The sequence below is a fragment of the Lepidochelys olivacea genome (genome assembly GCF_965140295.1).
Source record: "Lepidochelys olivacea isolate rLepOli2 genome assembly, chromosome: 7".
NCBI classification, from domain to species: Eukaryota; Metazoa; Chordata; order Testudines; family Cheloniidae; genus Lepidochelys; species Lepidochelys olivacea.
In genome coordinates this window covers 41,246,484-41,265,397 of record NC_140417.1, presented here as the reverse complement: position 1 = coordinate 41,265,397, position 18,914 = coordinate 41,246,484, and the positions used below count along the sequence as shown (strand labels likewise).

Below are 18,914 nucleotides of genomic sequence, written 5' to 3'. Positions count from 1 at the left end.
CCAGTGGCCATACATCCCAAAGCGCTCCTTATAGCACCACTGCCTAAGCATTCCGTTGATAATCATAATCTTGTCACACCTTTGTTGCCCTTCTCTAGGAACAGGCAGAATCCCACTAAAGATCACCTGAGCCTCAATTTCCTTAAGCGTCTTCCCCAGCCTAGCATAGTCTCCCTTAATACTTTCCAGCGAGAATCTAGCCGTATCATTTGTTCCCACATGAAGGATAATTAGGGGATTCTTTCCTGCTCCCTTTAGAATCCTTTTCAACCTCAGGTCTACATCCCGTATCTTAGCACCTGGAAGACAGCACACCCTCCTATTCTCTGGATCAGCTCTGGTTACAGGCCTATCTATTATTCTTCAGTAAAGAGTCCCCAATCACATAGACCTGCCTTTTCCTAGTGATGGTGCTATTCTCCAGTCTATCCCCTGTTCCCTCTGGCTGCAAGTTCTTTCCATTCCTATTCTCCCTTGTAATCCTCTTTAACCCATCCTGTATCCTCCTGGGGCTCATATTTGGTGTAATCTCCATTAACTCTTCCCCTTTTCCTATAGGGCTAGCTGCTCTTCTCTTCTTCCTTGCCCTTCCACCTTCAGTGACTACCTGCTGAGCCCCTTCTTCATTTTCCAACTCTGCAAACCTAGCCTTAGGCTCTGTTTCTCCTTCACTAGCCCGTCTTTTCCTCTGCCTGGTTCTTTTAGTCACATGCTTCCACTGACAACTTTCCTCACCTAGTCTCCCCTCAGAATTGCCCAGTCCTGCTTCCATCTGCAAGTCTGAGCTTTTCCCTTCAGATACCTCATGTCTTTGCTCCATAATCTGCTCAAACCCCTTCCTAAACTCTACCAGACTTTCCACCTGCATCTCCAAACCTCGGATCTTTTCCTCCATCAGCTCTATCAGACGGCACTTCATACAGACACAACTCTTACCAGGTGCCCCCTCCAGGATCATGTACGTACCACAGCTTCCACATCCAGTCATCTTCATTGTGTCTTCCCCTACATGGGTCACTCCCACTGCTGCCTCTGTATCTGTCATAGCCTTCCCACCTCAATCCTGTTAATCTGGGAAACACAAACCACACTAAAACACCACCACCCACAGCAAAAAACAAGCACCACAAGACAAACTCCCCTTGCAAACTCCCACTCAAACTCCCCTGTTTACAGCTCTGTTCACTAGCTCCTGTGCCGCTGCAGCTGTCTGTGCCGCTGCCTGACTGGCTGCTACCTTTTAGGACCCCTAGTCAGAGAAGCCCCGCCCCCGAGTCAGGGCTCAGCTTCTCTCCCAGCACAAAGCCCCTACAAGCCTCTACACGTACAAGTACTACCAATACAAAACCAAACACAAATACCTTCTCCTCCGACAGAACTGCCACTCAAACTCCCCTGTTTACAGCTCTGTTTGCTAGCTCCTGTGCAGCTGCAGCAGTTATCCGGTATTGGAGGGGAAAATATGAGGAATAACTTTTTTTTAGCTCTTACATTTTTAAGCATAATTCCTACACAAATGAAAATGGGTAGATTTACTCTTAAGGTTAAATAAAGTATAAATTGAGTTAAGGAAAGTCATACCATCCATTTGTGGATTAAACCATAATTTGTACATAACATGTAAATTTAAAATGTGCGGTTTCTGTAAATACTCTTCTTTAAAGGCTAAAAGCCCTGATTGGAATATTCTCTAAATCATACCTGAGCCCCAAGAAGCATAGTACTTTCAGTTGGTTAACAGGCTGATTTGTGTAGCTAACACAGTATGTGTGTAATGGTTACAATTCTATTGTCTCAATTCAAGTTCTCACTTTCCTTTTCCCTATTAATATGATGTAATATAGGAAGTGATTTGGCAACACTTTTTATAGTATAAATACACAAATTGAGTTATATTACTCTAATTCTTTTTTATGACATCATTACATTAAATTATCTGCCACAAAGAGCCAAGATCAATATCGAGCAAATGTTTTCAGAGAAAATAATTATTTTGGAGTAAATTATATTTTGGGGCTTCTGTAAATCATTTTGTACAACTAATGGCAATGCATATTTCTGCAATTTTACTTATTTTTTTAAATAATCTTTTTATCTATCTATCATTATAGCCACAGCTCCAGAAAATGTTTAAAGCTTTGAAATGGCAGACAGCAGCTCTGATATTTCATAGTATTGGAGAGTCTAATTTTTTTTATTAACTCTTTAGGGCTACTTCTAATACAAAATAATAATTTTACTCATTGGTAGATAGTTAAAGAACTGGATAAAATATCAGCTGGAATTGTAAAACTGCTGGTGCCAGGTGTTGGAATGTTTTTTATAGGCTGAACTGAGTTTTGAAAGGCTTGAAAAACTTTTTTTTTTTAATATTTTTGTGTCAAACTGCATGCTCTCACTTCCTTTATCTCTTATAATTTTTTCTTTGTGGAACTCCTGGAAAACTCTCAGAAATAAATGTTATAATGGTAAGTTTTGCCTAAATAAGGCTGTCAGTTTACACTGCTGGGCAAAGTATCTGAGACCTTAGAATTTCAACAGAGCTAGGAAAAGATTACCATATACAGTTACATGTTAACAGTTACAGTAAATCCTAATTTAAATATGCTTGGTTTAGAACACAAGCCTTATCTAGTGTATTTTTATTTCATATTCCAAATTAAAACTATCTTACAATAATAAAGGGGAAGCTTTTTACGCTTTCTTAATGAGGTTATGCATATAGTTAGGTTACAGTGTATCTGATAATAAACCCATCTTAAGCTGGTATTATATAGTCAATGATGTTTAAAAATAATTTTTAAAAAACTTTGGGACCAGGTTCACAATTTGAGTAACTCAGCAGTGAATTTGGCTTTACTCTGCTTCCGAATAATTCTTTTAAATTATTTTGTTAATGAGAGAATCTTTTTTTTTTTTTTGGCAGGGAGGGGGTGTAAGGGAGCTATTGAGGGAAAGAAATGTTAATTGCTGAAATGAATTAATGCCCTGATCCTATATCTTTTGTAATTTGCTCTGAAAAGAGACTGTAAAAACAGCCTCATGAAGGTCCATGTTTTGTCTTGTTAATTCCATACAAAACTGGCTCAATTTACAAATAAAAGACTTTTTAAATGACAGCCCTGCAGAGTCACCCTGGGCTCCGAGTGTTGAGCGTGGTTCTTTTCTTCCTGTGTGTCACCACTGGTAAAACAGAATCTTTATTAGCTGCTCTGGTACAACCCAATTTGAAGGCTAATTGTATTGACAAAAACCCCTCGAAGGTTAATAGTTACTCAGTGCAGGTGTGCGTCAAATTTGACCTGTGGCACCTGTATTACTGATGGTGATGCATGAGAAGGAAAGAATCCAGTTTGACTTTCAGATCCTGGGCAGTTATCTAAGAAAAAGTAAATTTTAGTTGTAAAAGAAGTGCATTTGATGTAGACCAAGTGAAAGAGACAAACCGAAAACCCCACAATGCCACTTTCAGAATCACTTTTCAGAGTGGAACTTTGTTAACGTTACAGACTAAAATATATTTAAGTCTCCATTTGCACACATTACAAAGCCTCTGTACAGTTCTTTGCTTGGCTCTTGGGGGCAAGCAGAAGGCTAGAATTGTAAGAGTATTGAAGGACAGTATTGTGACACAGTGGCAGAGTTGTCTCCATCACAACACTGCACAATGCCTAGCTCCAGCCATTGTTGTTAATCCATTACTTATATGACCATTAAATGTACTCAAAGATTTTAAAATATTTCCTGTTCATTCACATGTTTTTACGTGGATTCTACTATGCCGTGTAACACTGTTGGCAGGACCCTGATATCCACTTGTCTGTTTCAGCATATGCATTTGTCATTACTACTACTTGGACAATCCTATGCGATGCAGTCACTGGTGTGTTTGTTATATAGACTATGTTTAAAGGCTGGAAAATGAGGACCCCAATAGGTAAAACTGAGCTGCTCTTCCACTGTGGTGGCATGCTATGGCCCACATGTAGGGGAGGGTTGGAGTTAGCAGTCACATTACCTGACCTAAGGATAGCTCTTTTAGATAGCAGAATGGTAGAAGATCTTGCCAGACGTTTCACGAACATTGCCAAGCCTGTCAAATATCTCTGCTACATCTATGAAACAGGATTGCTTTATGCTCCTGTAAATACTAACTGTAGTCTCTAAATAGATTTTAAGACTAATTTACATCCTTTTCCAGGCAGTTATTCTCCACAGGTGCATCACTTCTGTTGGTGAGCTATTTCCTCCTATTGCTCTCTGATAACTAGCACTTCTTACCGTGGAATTTTGAAACATGTCCTCTATCTGCAGAACATCAGCCACCAAATAATCCTTAGAACTCCATGTACATTGTTTTGGAAAGCAGATTTAAATTACCAATGTAGTCCAGTGTGGAATACATTATTATATTTAACAAGACAGTTACACTAATCTATTTTAGCACTTGTTACTATAATCACTGCCTTAAGTGTAAAACTCAGCTCTGATTTGGCTATGGAGTCATGGTCCGGGAGTACATAATAAGGCACTTAATTTCATTTGGTGCACTTAATTTTTCATGGAAACCACCAACCTAGTGCAAAAGTTTGGTGGTTTTCAGTCAGCTTTTGTAATGGGGACCATCCCTGCACTAATATTTTTTGACACCATTTTTAATTGGTCCTAAAAAACTTGCAAAATGTTAACTCTCCAGGCATGCCATCATGTAATGCCATGCTTCATGAAAACGGTGTGAGAGTACTGCTGCAGAAGATACATATGGGATGTACATATGTATTCAGTAATCTGAATCAGGTGGCTCAATATTATTTTTTCACATCAGAACTGTCTCAGATTCTTTTTCAAACAGGTAAAAATAGCCACTGAATAGTCAGATGGATGTACCTGTGATACTGAGAGAAACTGATGTTCATCCAGGTAGCAGGACAGCGAATCTTGAACATGTATAAAATACAGAATATGAATAAAGCTGGTTTCATCACTGTAGTTTTGCACAGTTGTTGCATATAATTTATATTAAGTGTATATTATATTCTTAATCATTCAGAATATTAAATTGCTGCAGATTTTAATGTGGGCATTCCTTCTAATGTTCCAGAATTGAAAGCTGTTTAGCTCTGCTGTCTCCTGTGCTGAGGAGAATTGTTATTGTGCATTTGACTCTGGATGTGGCCTCACTTTACTGCTGTAATACATTCCCTATATGCTTCTGCAAGGGAGGCCCCCTGCCTGTGCAGAGTTCCACTGAATACGTAAATATGCCCAATGGCCTGTGATGGGATGTTGGATGGGGTGGGATTGGAGTTACTACAGAGAATTCTTTCCTGGGTGTCTGGCTGGTGAGTCTTGCCCACATGCTCAGAGTTTAGCTGATCGCCATATTTGGGGTCGGGAAGGAATTTTCCTCCAGGGCAGATTGGCAGAAGCCCTGGGGGTTTTTCGCCTTCCTCTGCAGTGTGGGGCATGCATCGCTTGCTGGAGGATTCTCTGCACCTTGAAGTCTTTAAACCACAGTTTGAGGACTTCAGTAGCTCAGACGTAGGTTAGGGATTTGTTACAGGAGTGGGTGGGTGAGATTCTATGGCCTGCGTTGTGCAAGGTCAGACTAGACAATCATAATGTCCCTTCTGACCTTAAAGTCTATGATTCTATGAACTTTATAGAACTCCACAGAGTAACAACGGTCCTGCTGTAACGAAGCGGGCTCTAACGGGACACGACTGAAAGTATCAATTCAGGACAAAGTGCTTAGAGCAGGGCAGTCACAGCCCAAAGCTGGGTGTCCTTTATTATTAAGACACACCAAACCAGCCAAACAGAGAAGACTTCAGTTTTACTGCACTGGTTAACCAGAAGTCATACAAGCAATTCCCTCAGATACTCCAGTTCCCTTGTATCACCGCCAGCACTGCTCCTTGAGAGGACGAATGGTTATGAAAACCAATACGCCAGTAAAAGAAAAAAGGTTTCTCCCAATCCCAAAGACCAAGCCCCAGACCCAGGTCAATATACAAGTCAGATCTTACCCACAAATCATGCTGTTGCCAATCCTTTAGAATCTTAAATCTAAAGGTTTATTCATAAAAAGAAAGAAATATAGTTGAGAGCTAAAATTGGTTAAATGGAATCAATTACATACAGTAATGGCAAAGTTCTTGGTTCAGGCTTGTAGCAGTGATGGAATAAACTGAAGGTTCACATCAAGCCTCTGGAGTACATCCACAGCTTGGATGAGTTGTTCAGAGCTTCAGTGTAGCAAAGTTCCTCCAGAGGTAAGAAGCAGGATTGTAGACAAGATGGAGGAGATGCAGCTGCCTTTTATAGTCTCTTGCGATGTGACCTGTGCTTCCTTTGTTCCAAAAACAAGCTACCCAGCACATGGCATGGAAAAACTTTAGCGTTCTGTCCATAGGCATGTCCTTGCATACCTTGCTGAGTTACGTGTATCTGCCTTCTTTCAATGGGTCAGTTGTATAGCTGATGGTCCCATAGGTGCCAACTCCATGGGTGCTTCAGGGCTGGAGCACCCACGGGGAAAAATTGGTGTGTACTCTGCACCCACTGGCAGCCAAGCGCCCTGTCCCAGCTCACCTCCCCTCACCTCCGCCTCCTCCCCTGAGTGCACCGGGTCCACGCTTCTCCTCCCAGCGCTTGCTGGTGCAAAACAGCTGTTTCACGGTGTAACAAGCTGTGGGAGGGAGGGGGGAGGAGTGGGAATGCAGCATGCTCAGGGAAGGAGGTGGGGAAGAGGCACGGCTGAGGCGGGGATTTGGGGAGGGAGTCCAATGGGGCAGGGAGGGGGTGGAGTTGGGGCGGGGACTTTGAGGAAGTGGTTGGAATGGGGGTGGGGCGGGGTGGGCGTGGAGTCAGGGCAGGGATGAGGGGGGTTGAGCACCCACTGGTGCCAGAATTTGGTGCCTATGGATGGTCCTTAATGGGCCATCAAGCAGACTATGCAGTTCTGACCCCTGTGGCAAAGTTCCTCCTCTACCTTGGTGAGTCTTGTGCTTATTGGTGGATTTGCTCACCTTGGAGCTTCACAATGGCCCTCAGTTTGGCCATTTTCATGAACCCACAGTCTAGGTCAACTCCTCCTGTGTCTGACCAGGAGTTGGGAGGTTTGGGGGGAACCCGGGCCCGCCCTCTACTCCGGGTTCCAGCACAGGGCCCTGTGGAATGCAGCTGTCTAGAGTGCCTCCTGGAACAGCTGTGCAACAGCTACAACTCCCTGGGCTACTTCCCCATGGCCACCTCCCAACACCTTCTTTATCCTCACCATTGGACCTTTCTCCTGGTGTCTGATGATGCTTGTACTCCTCAGTCCTCCAACAGTATGAGTTCTCACTCTCAGTTCCTAGTGCCCCTTGCTCCCAGCTCCTTACACGCGCACCACAAACTGAAGTGAGCTCCTTTTTAAACCCAGGTGCCCTGATTAGCCTGTCTTAATTGATTCTAAGAGCTTCTTGATTGGCTGTAGGTGTTCTAATCAGTCTGTCTGTCTTAATTGTCTCCAGAAGGTTCCTGATTGTTCTGGACCCTTCCCTGTTAAGGAGCCGGAATCGTTCTTCACTCGCTCCTGAGCTATTTGCTTTCCTTTCTTTCCTAAAGCCCCCCGGCCCGGATTTTTCACACTTTTCCTTTTGCTTAGTTTCCCCCCCCCGCGTTTGGGCCGGACGCTTTGTTTTTTTGGTTTCGTTTTTTCCCGTTTTTTTGAGCTGCGTCAGTGTGCTGGCCGGTCGCCAGCACCCCCCCCCCCCCGATGCCTGCTTTTGGACTTTGCTCCTTGCTTACTTGAAACCCCCGGAGGAGGGGGGGAGGACTGCCAACCTGCTGTCCGGAGAGGGGAGTGGATCCCCCCAGACCCAGCTGTTTTGCTTTTTGCCTGGACTTTTTCCGAGAGCCTTGGGACAGAGCCAACAGCTGTAGCAGACGCCAGAGGCCGGAGAACTCCCGGGCAGCTATGAATCATCGTGGAGAGAGGCCGTAAGACTGAGGGATTTCTTTTGAATTTCTACCCTCGGGGGGGGGAGTTGACTGCATTTCAGCTGCGCCTGCGGCGGCACAGGGGTGTAGCAGGGAGCTACCCCCAGATCCATCGGTGCCCCCAACCCCCCCCACCACTATTACAACTATCACGGCCCCCGCTGCTTCGTCCCTGCTGGCAATCTGCCATCTGCCTTCGGATCCAGCTGTTTGCTTTGGACTTTGCCTTTTGGACCAGGCATAACAACCAACCAAGCGAGACTCTTTGGACACTTGTGGTGGGTTGTCCTCCCCCCACCCCCCCCCCCGGATTGTTTACCCCATAGCCTACCCCTACTACCGGACCCCGATTTTTGCCCCCCCCCCCCCCCCAGTGTTTCCCTGTCTCTCCCTGCTTACAATGGCAGAGAAGGAGGGACGCAAGGCCCCTCCACCGAAATTGGTTGCCCCTTCCCCATCTACCCTCCTGCCCACCCCTCAAGATTTCCCCACCGCCTCCATTGTTAGAACCCCTGCCACCGCCCCCGCTGGGGCATCGGCAGTGGGAGGCACCGGGGCGATTACTACTGCTGCTCTGGTTCCTGCCCCACTAGATTCTAGGAACGCCCCCCCAGTTAGACGGAAAAATCGAAGCGGGCCAAAAGGGAAGGGCCCCGCTAATGCCGCTGGACCCTCCGTGGCAGAGGCCGCCCCCACCACAGTGGCCTCGTCATCGATCGCGGCACCCCTCCCAGCTGTTCCCTCCACCAGCTCTGCGACCATCCCTCCCCCGGCCCCCAGGACGTATGCCCGGGTGGCGACAGGCCCCCCCTCACCTGCCGCCTCCTCATCTCGCCCTCCCACTGCCTCCGCTGCCATTACCAGTAGTCGGGGCCCTCTTCCCGCCCTGACCAGGAAGCACGGTGTTCGTTGCCTCTTAGTACCCGCCTCGCCCCACGTGGAGGCATACGTGCAGGCGTTGGCGAAAGTGGTAGGACCCATGGCCATTGTGGCGGCCTCCAAGATGTATGGGAAGGTCGTTCTCTTTCTGGCCTCGGAGACTGCCGCCCAGGAGGCGGTGGAGAAGGGCCTAGTGGTGGGGGGGGTGTTTCTCCCCCTAGAACCGCTAGAAGATCTGGGCGTTCGCTTCGTCCTCACCTCCGTTCCTCCCTTTTTACCTAATGTTGCCCTGTTACCTGCTCTTTCTGCCCTGGGGAAGCTTGTTTCTGTTATTAGCCCTCTCCCGTTAGGCTGCAAGGACCCCGCCCTCCGTCACGTCCTATCGTTCCGCCGGCAAGTGCAGATTTTACTGCCGGCGGGGGTGCGTGACGGAGAGGCGCTCGAGGGGTCCTTCCTAGTTCCCTACCAGGGAGCCCGCTATAGGGTCTTTTATTCCACCGGAGAGGCCCGGTGCTACCTCTGCCGCTCGGCAGGGCATGTCCGCAGGGACTGCCCTTTGGCCCGGGGGAGAGGGGCACCTGAGACCCCCGAGACCCGGCGGGATATCGGCCCTGTTGTTGCCGACACCCCTGGCCACCCGGCACCCGACACCACCCCCCCTCCCACCCGATCCACCGCTGCCCCCGTCCGGGCCCAAGAGGCACCCCTCCAACAACGCCCGGGCGACCACGGGAGTCCCACTCTTGCCGTAACCACCTCGGCAGAGCCTATGGAGGGGGGTGTGGCAAAGCTTTTACCGGGTGCAGGAGAGGGCTCGCCCCAAGGAGAACCCCCCGCCCCTAATGCTGCCTTACCGCTACCCCCCCAAACCCCTGAACCTCTGCCTCCGCGCCCCGCTCCGTCCCCTGCTACTCAACCCCCGGACGACGCCATGGAGGGCTGGACTGTAGTCCAGGGGAAGCGAGGCAAGCGGAGGGCTCGAGCCCCGCTGCATTCATCTGACGCGGAAGCCCCCCGGAAGACCAGGAAGGGAGGTACCGACCCTGAGCCTCCCGCCTCGGCCACGAGTGAGATCCATTCGCTGGTGTCGGGAGGTGAAGATAGACCAGCATTGGAGGGTGGAATCCCCCCTCCGCGGGGGACCCTCCCCTCCGAAGCCCCGGGGGAAGCCCCTTCTAACCAGATACCACCTGAACTCCCAACGAACCCCGACGTGACCGCCGAGGCGGGCCCTAGCGGAGAGGCCCCTGGGGTGGTGGGAGTTGGCCTCTCCTCTGTGTACGCAGAGATTGAAGCCCTGGATTTGACCCCGGTCACCCAGGGAGGGGATGATTTACTGCCGGCCGGCCTCGATTTGGGCAATCTCACCCCAGGCCCCCTCTCCCCATGCCCTTTCCCCCTGACTGCCTTTCCGGGTGAGCACCCCACGGAAAGTGGTTTACCGCCTGGGGCCATGGCTGCCACGACCACCCCGGAGCCAGTACCTAGCATTCCTCGGAGCCCCCTCCCTTGCCCCTTCACCCCCGACCCTGCTCGGGAGGCGCCTTCTTTTCGCTGTGCGCCTCCTGAAGCCCAGGGCCTTACCTCTGCCCCTGCCCCCACCCCTATTCCGGTTCAGTCTCCCTCCTCCTGCAAGGCTACCGCCGCCCCTGGGGTTATTTCTTTTCCGCCTTTTGCAGATTCCCCCCAGGGAGCAGTCTTTATGTTTTCTAGTTGCGACTCCCCAGGAGTTGCACCTTTCCCCCTGCCATCCCCGTCCGCCCCAAGGCACGAGATGGAGTTAGTAACCCCAGCCTGTCAGACACCCCGTCGGCGGTCCGCACCCTGCCTACCCGCCTTAGCGGACCACGAAGCTGCATCAAAAGCCCCACCAGGGACTGCTCTGGGAGTTGTAACCCTACCCCCCCATGAGCTGCAGCATGCATTACGGGAGTTCTTGAAACGATGCCGTGGTGCCCGCGATAGGGCACAGCTGGCTCTCCAGCAATGGGGGGACTTTGATCGACTCCTTCGGGCCGCGAGAGCCCTTATGAGGGAGGGTAGAGGGCAAGGGAGGGGCGGTGCCGCGGCCTACGAGCGGGCCCGCAGCTTCCGGAAAGAGTTACTTACTCACGGGATGGGACACGGGTTGCTACGCGACCCGCCGGGGGCCATGAGTACCCCCACCCCTGAGAACTCCCCACCCCCCCAGCCCTCCGCATGACACCTCTCATCATTGTAACCCTGAACACCAGGGGCTGTAGGATGGCTCTCCGCAGGTCCCAGGTGCTCTCCTACCTTCGGGAGGGGAGGTACTCTGTGGTTTTCCTGCAGGAGACCCACACGGACCCAACCGCCGAGGATAGGTGGCGGCTGGAATGGGGGGACGGGGTATACTTTAGCCACTGCACGGCTTGGCAAGCTGGAGTGGCGACCCTGTTCTCCCCCACCCTGCGGCCCGAGGTGCTCGGAGTCACTGAGGCCGTGCCGGGCCACTTGTTGCACCTCCGAGTTCGTTTGGAGGGGCTCGTGGTTAATTTTGTTAATATCTATGCCCCGCAAGTGAGCTCACAGCGGCCGCAATTTTACCAGCAGGTGTCCGAATTTCTCGACACCCTGGATTCACACGAGTGCCTGATCCTGGGAGGGGACTTTAACACCACCCTCGAGGAACGGGACCGCTCGGGGGCCGAGCCGAGCCCGGCCGCCGCGACCATTCTTCGAGACATAGTCGATTATCACTCCCTAGTGGACGTCTGGCGTGACCATCACCCAGATGATACTTCCACGTTTACCTTCGTTCGGGTGGAGGCCCGTCGGTCGCACCGCTCTCGGTTAGACCGTATTTATCTATCCCGTCTCCATCTTTCACAGGCCCACTCCTCCACCATTCGGCCGGCCCCTTTTTCCGACCATCATTTGGTTGCCGTCACGGTCTCCCTCCGTGCAGAGGGACCGGGGCCGGCTTACTGGCACTTTAATAACAGCCTGTTGGAGGACGAGAGCTTTGTGATGTCCTTCCGGGAGTTTTGGCTGGCCTGGCGGGAGCAGTGGCGTGCCTTTCCCTCGGTGCGGCGCTGGTGGGATTTAGGGAAGGTGCGCGCCAAGCTCTTCTGCCGCAACTACACTCGGGGCACCAGCCGACGGAGAAATGCGGCGATAGAGCAGTTGGAACGGGAGGTCTTAGAGCTGGAGAGGCGCCTGGCCGCCAGCCCCGGGGACCCGTCCCTCTGCGGAGCGTGCCGGGAGAAGCGGGAGGAGCTTCGAGCCCTCGAGGACCACCGGGCCCGAGGTGCCTTTGTCCGGTCCCGCATCCGCCTCCTTCAGGAGATGGATCGCGGCTCCCGCTTCTTCTACGCCCTGGAGAAAACGAGGGGGGCCAAAAAACACGTCACCTGCCTTCTAGCGGAAGACGGCACCCCCCTCACGGATCCGGAGGAGATGTGTGGGAGGGCCCGTGACTTCTACGCAAACCTTTTCTCCCCGGATCCGACCGATCCTGGCGCTTGCGGGGTGCTCTGGGAGGAACTCCCCACGGTCAGCGTGGGCGACCGAGACCGGCTAGAGCTGCCTCTCACCCTGGCCGAGTTCTCGGAAGCCCTCCGTCGCATGCCCACCAATAAATCTCCGGGCATGGACGGGCTGACCGTGGAGTTTTACCGCGCGTTCTGGGACATCCTTGGCCCAGACCTAGTCACTGTCTGGGCTGAGTCCTTGCAGGGCGGGGTCCTCCCTCTCTCGTGCAGACGAGCGGTGCTCGCCTTGCTGCCGAAGAAGGGGGACCTCCGCGACTTACGAAACTGGCGTCCCCTCTCACTCCTTAGCACGGATTATAAAATCGTAGCGAAAGCAATCTCGCTGCGGCTAGGGTCCGTGATGGCGGACGTGATTCACCCAGACCAGACCTATACTGTCCCGGGTCGCAGCATTTTTGACAACCTCTTTTTAGTCCGAGACCTTTTGGAACTCGGGCGGAGAGACGGTCTGTCGTTCGCCCTCCTGTCTCTCGATCAGGAGAAAGCGTTCGATAGGGTAGATCATGGGTACCTCCTGAGCACCCTGCGAGCGTTTGGATTCGGACCTCAGTTTGTGAGTTTTCTCCGGGTGCTGTACGCCTCCGCGGAGTGTCTGGTTAGGCTCAACTGGACCCTGACCGAACCGGTCAGCTTCGGGCGAGGGGTGCGGCAGGGGTGTCCCCTCTCAGGCCAGCTGTACGCTCTGGCGATCGAGCCTTTCCTCTGTCTCCTCCGCAGGAGGTTGACGGGGTTGGTGCTGCGGGAGCCGGAGCTGCGGCTGGTCCTGTCGGCGTACGCCGATGACGTCCTCCTCGTGGTCCAGGACCCGGGCGACTTGGCGCGAGTGGAGGCATGCCAAGCCATCTTTTCGGCAGCCTCCTCCGCCCGAGTCAACTGGGTCAAGAGCTCTGGCTTGGCGGTGGGGGGCTGGCGGCAGGTAAGCCCCCTCCCACCCGCGCTTCAGACCATCCGGTGGAGTGCCGGCCCTCTGCTCTATCTCGGCGTTTATCTTTCTGCCACGCACCCTTCTCCGCCGGAGAACTGGCAAAATTTGGAAGGCGGCGTGATTGAGCGGATCAGGAAATGGACGAGGCTACTCCGATGTCTCTCCCTTCGGGGGAGAGCACTGGTGCTTAACCAACTAGTCCTGTCCACGCTCTGGTACCGGCTCAACACCCTAGCCCCGGCCCCGGGTTTCCTGTCCCACCTCCGGAGATTGATTCTGGAGTTCTTTTGGTCAGGATTGCACTGGGCCCCTGTCGGGGTTCTCCACTTGCCCCTGAAGGAAGGAGGGCAGGGCCTGAAGTGTCTGTACACTCAGGTCCGCGTTTTCCGCCTCCAGGCCCTGCAGAGGCTCCTTTATAGTGCAGGTAGTTCGCCGTGGAGCATATTGGCGCATGCCTTTTTACGCCGCTTCCATGGGCTCCGCTATGACCGACAGCTCTTTTATCTTTGTCCGAGAGGTTTTCCGCGAGACCTCTCCGGGCTGCCGGATTTCTACCAGGACCTCCTCCGGGCCTGGAAACTGTTTTCAACGACCAGGTCCGTGGCGGCCATCGTGGGGGCAGATCTCCTCACGGAGCCCCTGCTTCACAACCCCCAACTTTGTGTGCAGGCGGCGGAGTCCCGCACGGTGCGCCAGAGGTTGGTCCTGGCGGGAGTTACGAGGGTCGGGGACCTCCTGGACTACGACCGGGGGGACTGGCTGGATCCCCTGACGCTCGCTCGACGCATGGGGCTCTCCAGCCTTCGCACCCCCCGGCGCGTGCTTCAGGAGGTGGAGGCCGCTCTGACCCCCGCCGCTCGGGCTTATGTTAGCCGAGCCTTGTGTGAGGGCGCGCCCCGCCCATCCCTTACCCCAGGCCCGCCGGACCTTTCCATCGGGCCCCTACTCTGTCGATCCCAACACACCCCTCATCCTTTCACTGCGAGCCGGCTGCATGAACTGCAACCGGTCGGTTTTCAAGTTGCATCACGGAAATATCTATATACACTCACGCTCCATACCCTTCATGCCCGCACCCTGGTGTCCCGCCCCGATACAAAGTGGCGAGATCTCTTACCACCTTTGGAGGGTGAGCAACCTCGGTGGGCCAGCCTGTACTCCACCTTGGTCCCGAGGCCCGTCGGGGACATCAGTTGGCGGCTCCTTCACGGGGCTGTGAGCACGGGCGTGTTTTTGACACGTTTTACCTCCCTTCCGGAGACTTGCCCTTTTTGCAACGTGAGGGAAACCCTGGCGCACGTCTATTTAGAGTGTGCCAGATTGCAGCCTCTTTTTCGGCTCCTCACAAATATTCTTTTGCGCTTTTGGCTTCATTTTTCTCCCCACCTCTTTATCTATACACTCCCCATCCGTGGCCCCACCAAGTCGCGGGATCTCCTGGTTAGCCTCCTCCTAGCCTTGGCTAAAACAGCCATTTATAAGACCAGAGAGCGGAGGTTGGCTCATGAGGCGTCCTGCGATTGTGAGGCCGTTTTCCGACTCTCAGTACATTCACGTATCCGGGCGGAGTTCCTCTGGGCAGCGTCCACCGACTCCCTTGACACCTTCGAGGAGCGGTGGGCGCTGTCCGGGGTTCTCTGCTCGGTGACCCCGTCCGGTTCCCTCCATCTGACCCTCTGATTGAGGGAAAGAGCGAGAGCCGCCAGTCACAGCCGTTAGTTGCTGTGAATACCATCATTACTGTTTTCTAGGAGGGGTCCTATAATACATGGGTGTACCCCCCTCCCTCCCAACCACCCACCCCGCAGCCGTGCCCATCTTGTCGGGCACTCTCAGGAGAGGGAGGGTCGGTGACCCTGGGCGCGGCGCTAGGTAACTCGAGAGGGTGGAAGACCACGAGTGTCGAGGAAGCCCCCCCGCTCTAGGCCACCAGGTAACTCAGGAGGGTGGAAGACCACGAGTGTCGAGGAAGCCCCCCCGCTCTGGGCCTGGGCTAACCTGAACACCTCTCCCTCCTGAAAGCTGTTGTGTTATACCTTTTGATTGCGTTGTTTTGTTGCTAAGTTTTTTTTTTATCCCTTTGTATTCTTTGTAACTGTTACAAATAAATTTCCTTTCTGTTTCAAAAAAAAAAAAAAAAAAAAAAAACCTTCCCTGTTACCTTACCCAGGGAAAAGGAACCTACTTAACCCTGGGGCTAATATATCTGCCTTCTGTTACTCTCCTGTAGCCATCTGGCCCGACCCTGTCACTTCCCAAATTGTCTGGGGTGTCACCCAGAAGCATAGCACAAGTTTTTGAAATACAGACAGTATACAACCAATACTTATAACTTTATGTACAAAAATTATACATGCATACAGATAGCATAATCATAACCAGCAAATGATAACCTTGTCTTAGACACCTTATTTGACCTCCTTTATACAAGATTTGGTGCCACTACAGGACCTTGGTTGCAACAATGTTCTGTACAGTCCCAGTTTGTGTCAGTAACATCACACCTGCATGTTAGCAAATGCTTGATTTAGGACTGAAGCTTTAATTTGTAAATTGCCTTGATCCTTGGATAAAGGTGGTACAGAAGAAATTAATCCATCAGACTTCAATGAGACTTTGTTTTTGCTCTTAGTTTTGGGCACACTAATTCACATCTCAAGTGCAGAGAGTTAGATAAAATGACTTTTTCATTCTTTGTTCTGTGCTGCTTTTGTTTTCACTTCATCTTACAAAAGGAAATGGAAGACAGTGTACCAGTAGCATATGGCTTATTTAGGTATACTTCACCACATGTATTTATAACTGACTCTTCTATTATTTGTTAAACTCTTTGTATGTAGCATGTATTATTTAATGGAAGGAGACTAAAATAAACATTTAAATGTGCTCAGTACAACTCACTTTCACTCTGACTACAGATTTTTTTTTTCCACCTAGTTTTCTCCCACCCCTGTTCTCTTTCTCTGAATGTTGTGTTCTTAGTAGCACTGAGCTCAGCTAAAGCTGCTTGGAGCAGGCAGCCATATGGAGGAATGAATGTAAACAATTGTCAGAGTATTTTGTCTATTGAAAACTTCCCAAATATCCTTGAACACTTTATGCTGCTCAAATAATTTTATTTGGAAGACATTTAGTGACCAGCTCTAGCAGGAGAGGTGATTTTCTATCAGGAATATTAGCCCAGTATGCTAACCACCTCTGTTTACATTAGTATCTATGGAGTTGGGAGTCAGGATTTCTTGTTCTTCAACTGAATGCCACAACCAGCACAGTTCAGAATCTTTAATGCTGCAAAAAGATAAGATGAAGAGAAAAGTATTCGTGTACCAAAGTCTGAGAGTCATGGTTGATGAGGTAATATCTTTTACTGGCCCAACTTCTGTTGGTAAGAGAGACAAGCTTTTGAGCTACACAGTTCTAGCACATAAGTAACGAGAGATAAGAAAATGGGGACTTTTGTGTCATTTAAGGTATCCTACAATTTCATCATGTTGTACTGTTAACTTTTTCATAGTGGACTCCTGACTCCATATTGTTGCAATGTAACATGGTCTTCCCGTCGCCATCGTCATCATGATCCACGTAACACTATGAATACTTGAAATTGCTGAGGGCTTTGTCCCAGAACATATTTTGGGACGTTTGTGTCCTTCAATCTTAAACTGCATGTTAGCTTTGTTGAAACCGTACTAGTACCTTGGAAATTTTGATGAGTGGCAAGCTTAATGTATGCTGATCTCTCCTTTGACTTCATTGCATTATCATTGACAGGATCTGATTTCAGCTGAGAATTTTCTGTCCAAGCATCATTTTGACTGAGATAAAGAGAACTGGATTATTATTTCAGAATATGGAAATAAGAGTGTTGACAATGTTCTGTTGTATAGAGATTGCTAATTCTGTTCCATCTTTTCTCTTGCCTTTTGTTCAGAGATTACAAAGGACACCTCCATGAAGACCCTGAATACGAAGACTCTGTATGTTCATGTTATACCAACAACAGCTGAATGCTGATGATTCCGTTTTTATGAATAAGCCCATGTAGACTTTTTTCACAGAAGAGAGATCTGACTCTGATTCGTATGCTTTTTAATGAACATCCAAGTTGTGTACAGTATTTTCAACATCAGCAATTGTACACCGATGATGTTTTCTACCAGTGCATGTGTAATATGCTGCTTTCGGTTTCAAATACAATGTATTTTTGTTGTTATCATAAGCTACTATAAAGGCTATTCAGAGTAATGTCAGATCTTAAGCCTAGATATCTATGCAGTAATTTGCCTGAAAGAAATGGACTCATACCTCAGTGATGCTGTTCTCTGCCTGTCCTTTATGCAGAGGCTATCTTTAATTTTCTAAGCCGTGTGTCCGGGGGTGTGTTACTATAGCTTTGAAACTAATGAGGAAAGAGTTACCCAGTTCTGTGCATTCAAATTAGTTGGGTTTTAATGAAGTGTGATGTTGATGAAAATACTTCCTAATTTCCATACTTTGGAACAATAAATTTTCTTTATCTCCAAAACAATGTTTCCTGATTTGGTGGTAATTCACTTCCCTACATCCTTAAAAAAGATTGTACATTGGTTCCTTGGGGTTCAGCAAAATCTAAAGGAAACATGAAACTTGTACAGTTTGTCTAAGTGGATGTTATGGATGGTTAGGTTGTAAAATTTGCAAAACATTTTTGTTTTTAGTTTTGTTTACAGTATTCTGATGGATAACCCAAATGACTAAAACCCTTACTTCATGAACTTTCCTAGGGTCCAAAGAGGGAAGAGAACAAATAAATCAGACTCTCTGATCCTATGAAATTGACACTTTGATTTCATACAGGTTCCTTTTAGAGATGTGATATGGTATTGGAGTCTGTGCTCACTATGAAATACTGGCATAAAATTTACCATCACTATTTTACCTCTCTTAGTTTTTGAAGAAAGCTAAGTAAATTGGAAACAGGAATGATGAAAAGACTCTCATAAGAATAACCAATACTTAGTTAAAATACCTCTCCTTTGCTCTACATCCTTATGCTCCATTTCTTTTTCATCTTCATGCTAAATGTAGATATAAAACAATATTGAATAGTGTTTTCCACAATATACTATATCAGTGGCAAATATAAACATCACTTTTATTATGCTTGCTTACTGTTCTTCAGTGGGATACACACAATTCACTAGAAGTGGAGCAAGTTTCTAGCATGTAGCTACATATGTGTATTTGCCTGTAGTGTGATGAAACCCTTTCTGAAAATCTGTATCTCCTGAAATACTGGGAATGCACAGTTCTAGAAGTATTGGACAGTGCCAAGTTATTTTCCCGTCAACCATGTTTATCTCTTGATTTAGTCACATGAAAATCAAATAAGCATTCATTTTATTGCCATCTTTCCTTGCACTTGAAGTAATGTGTTCAGGATTATACCTTCTGTGAAGATAAAACTGCTGATCTACAGCTAATGACTTTGCTTTGCACTTTTACAGAAAGTAAATAAAAGCAGAGTAAAAACTGAAATAAAAATCTTATTAATGAGATGAGAAATCCATTTTAATGAGGATATTGAAACATAGGACACAATTATCTGCATCTTAGAGTTGCTTGGCATT

General features: G+C 49.3%; 1 protein-coding gene across 2 annotated transcripts in view; it reads left to right on the top strand.

Annotated features, from left to right (window-relative positions):
* Positions 1 to 17,833, top strand: part of IARS1 (isoleucyl-tRNA synthetase 1) — a 180,950-nt gene extending 163,117 nt beyond the window's left edge. For both annotated transcript variants that reach the window (XM_084634253.1, XM_084634252.1), the window contains exon 34: positions 17,237 to 17,833. In XM_084634253.1, coding sequence (XP_084490379.1) covers positions 17,237 to 17,319 — 83 coding nt within the window. In that variant the 3' untranslated portion in view covers positions 17,320 to 17,833. The remainder of the gene's footprint in view (positions 1 to 17,236) is intronic.
* The last annotated feature ends 1,081 nt before the right edge of the window (positions 17,834 to 18,914 follow it).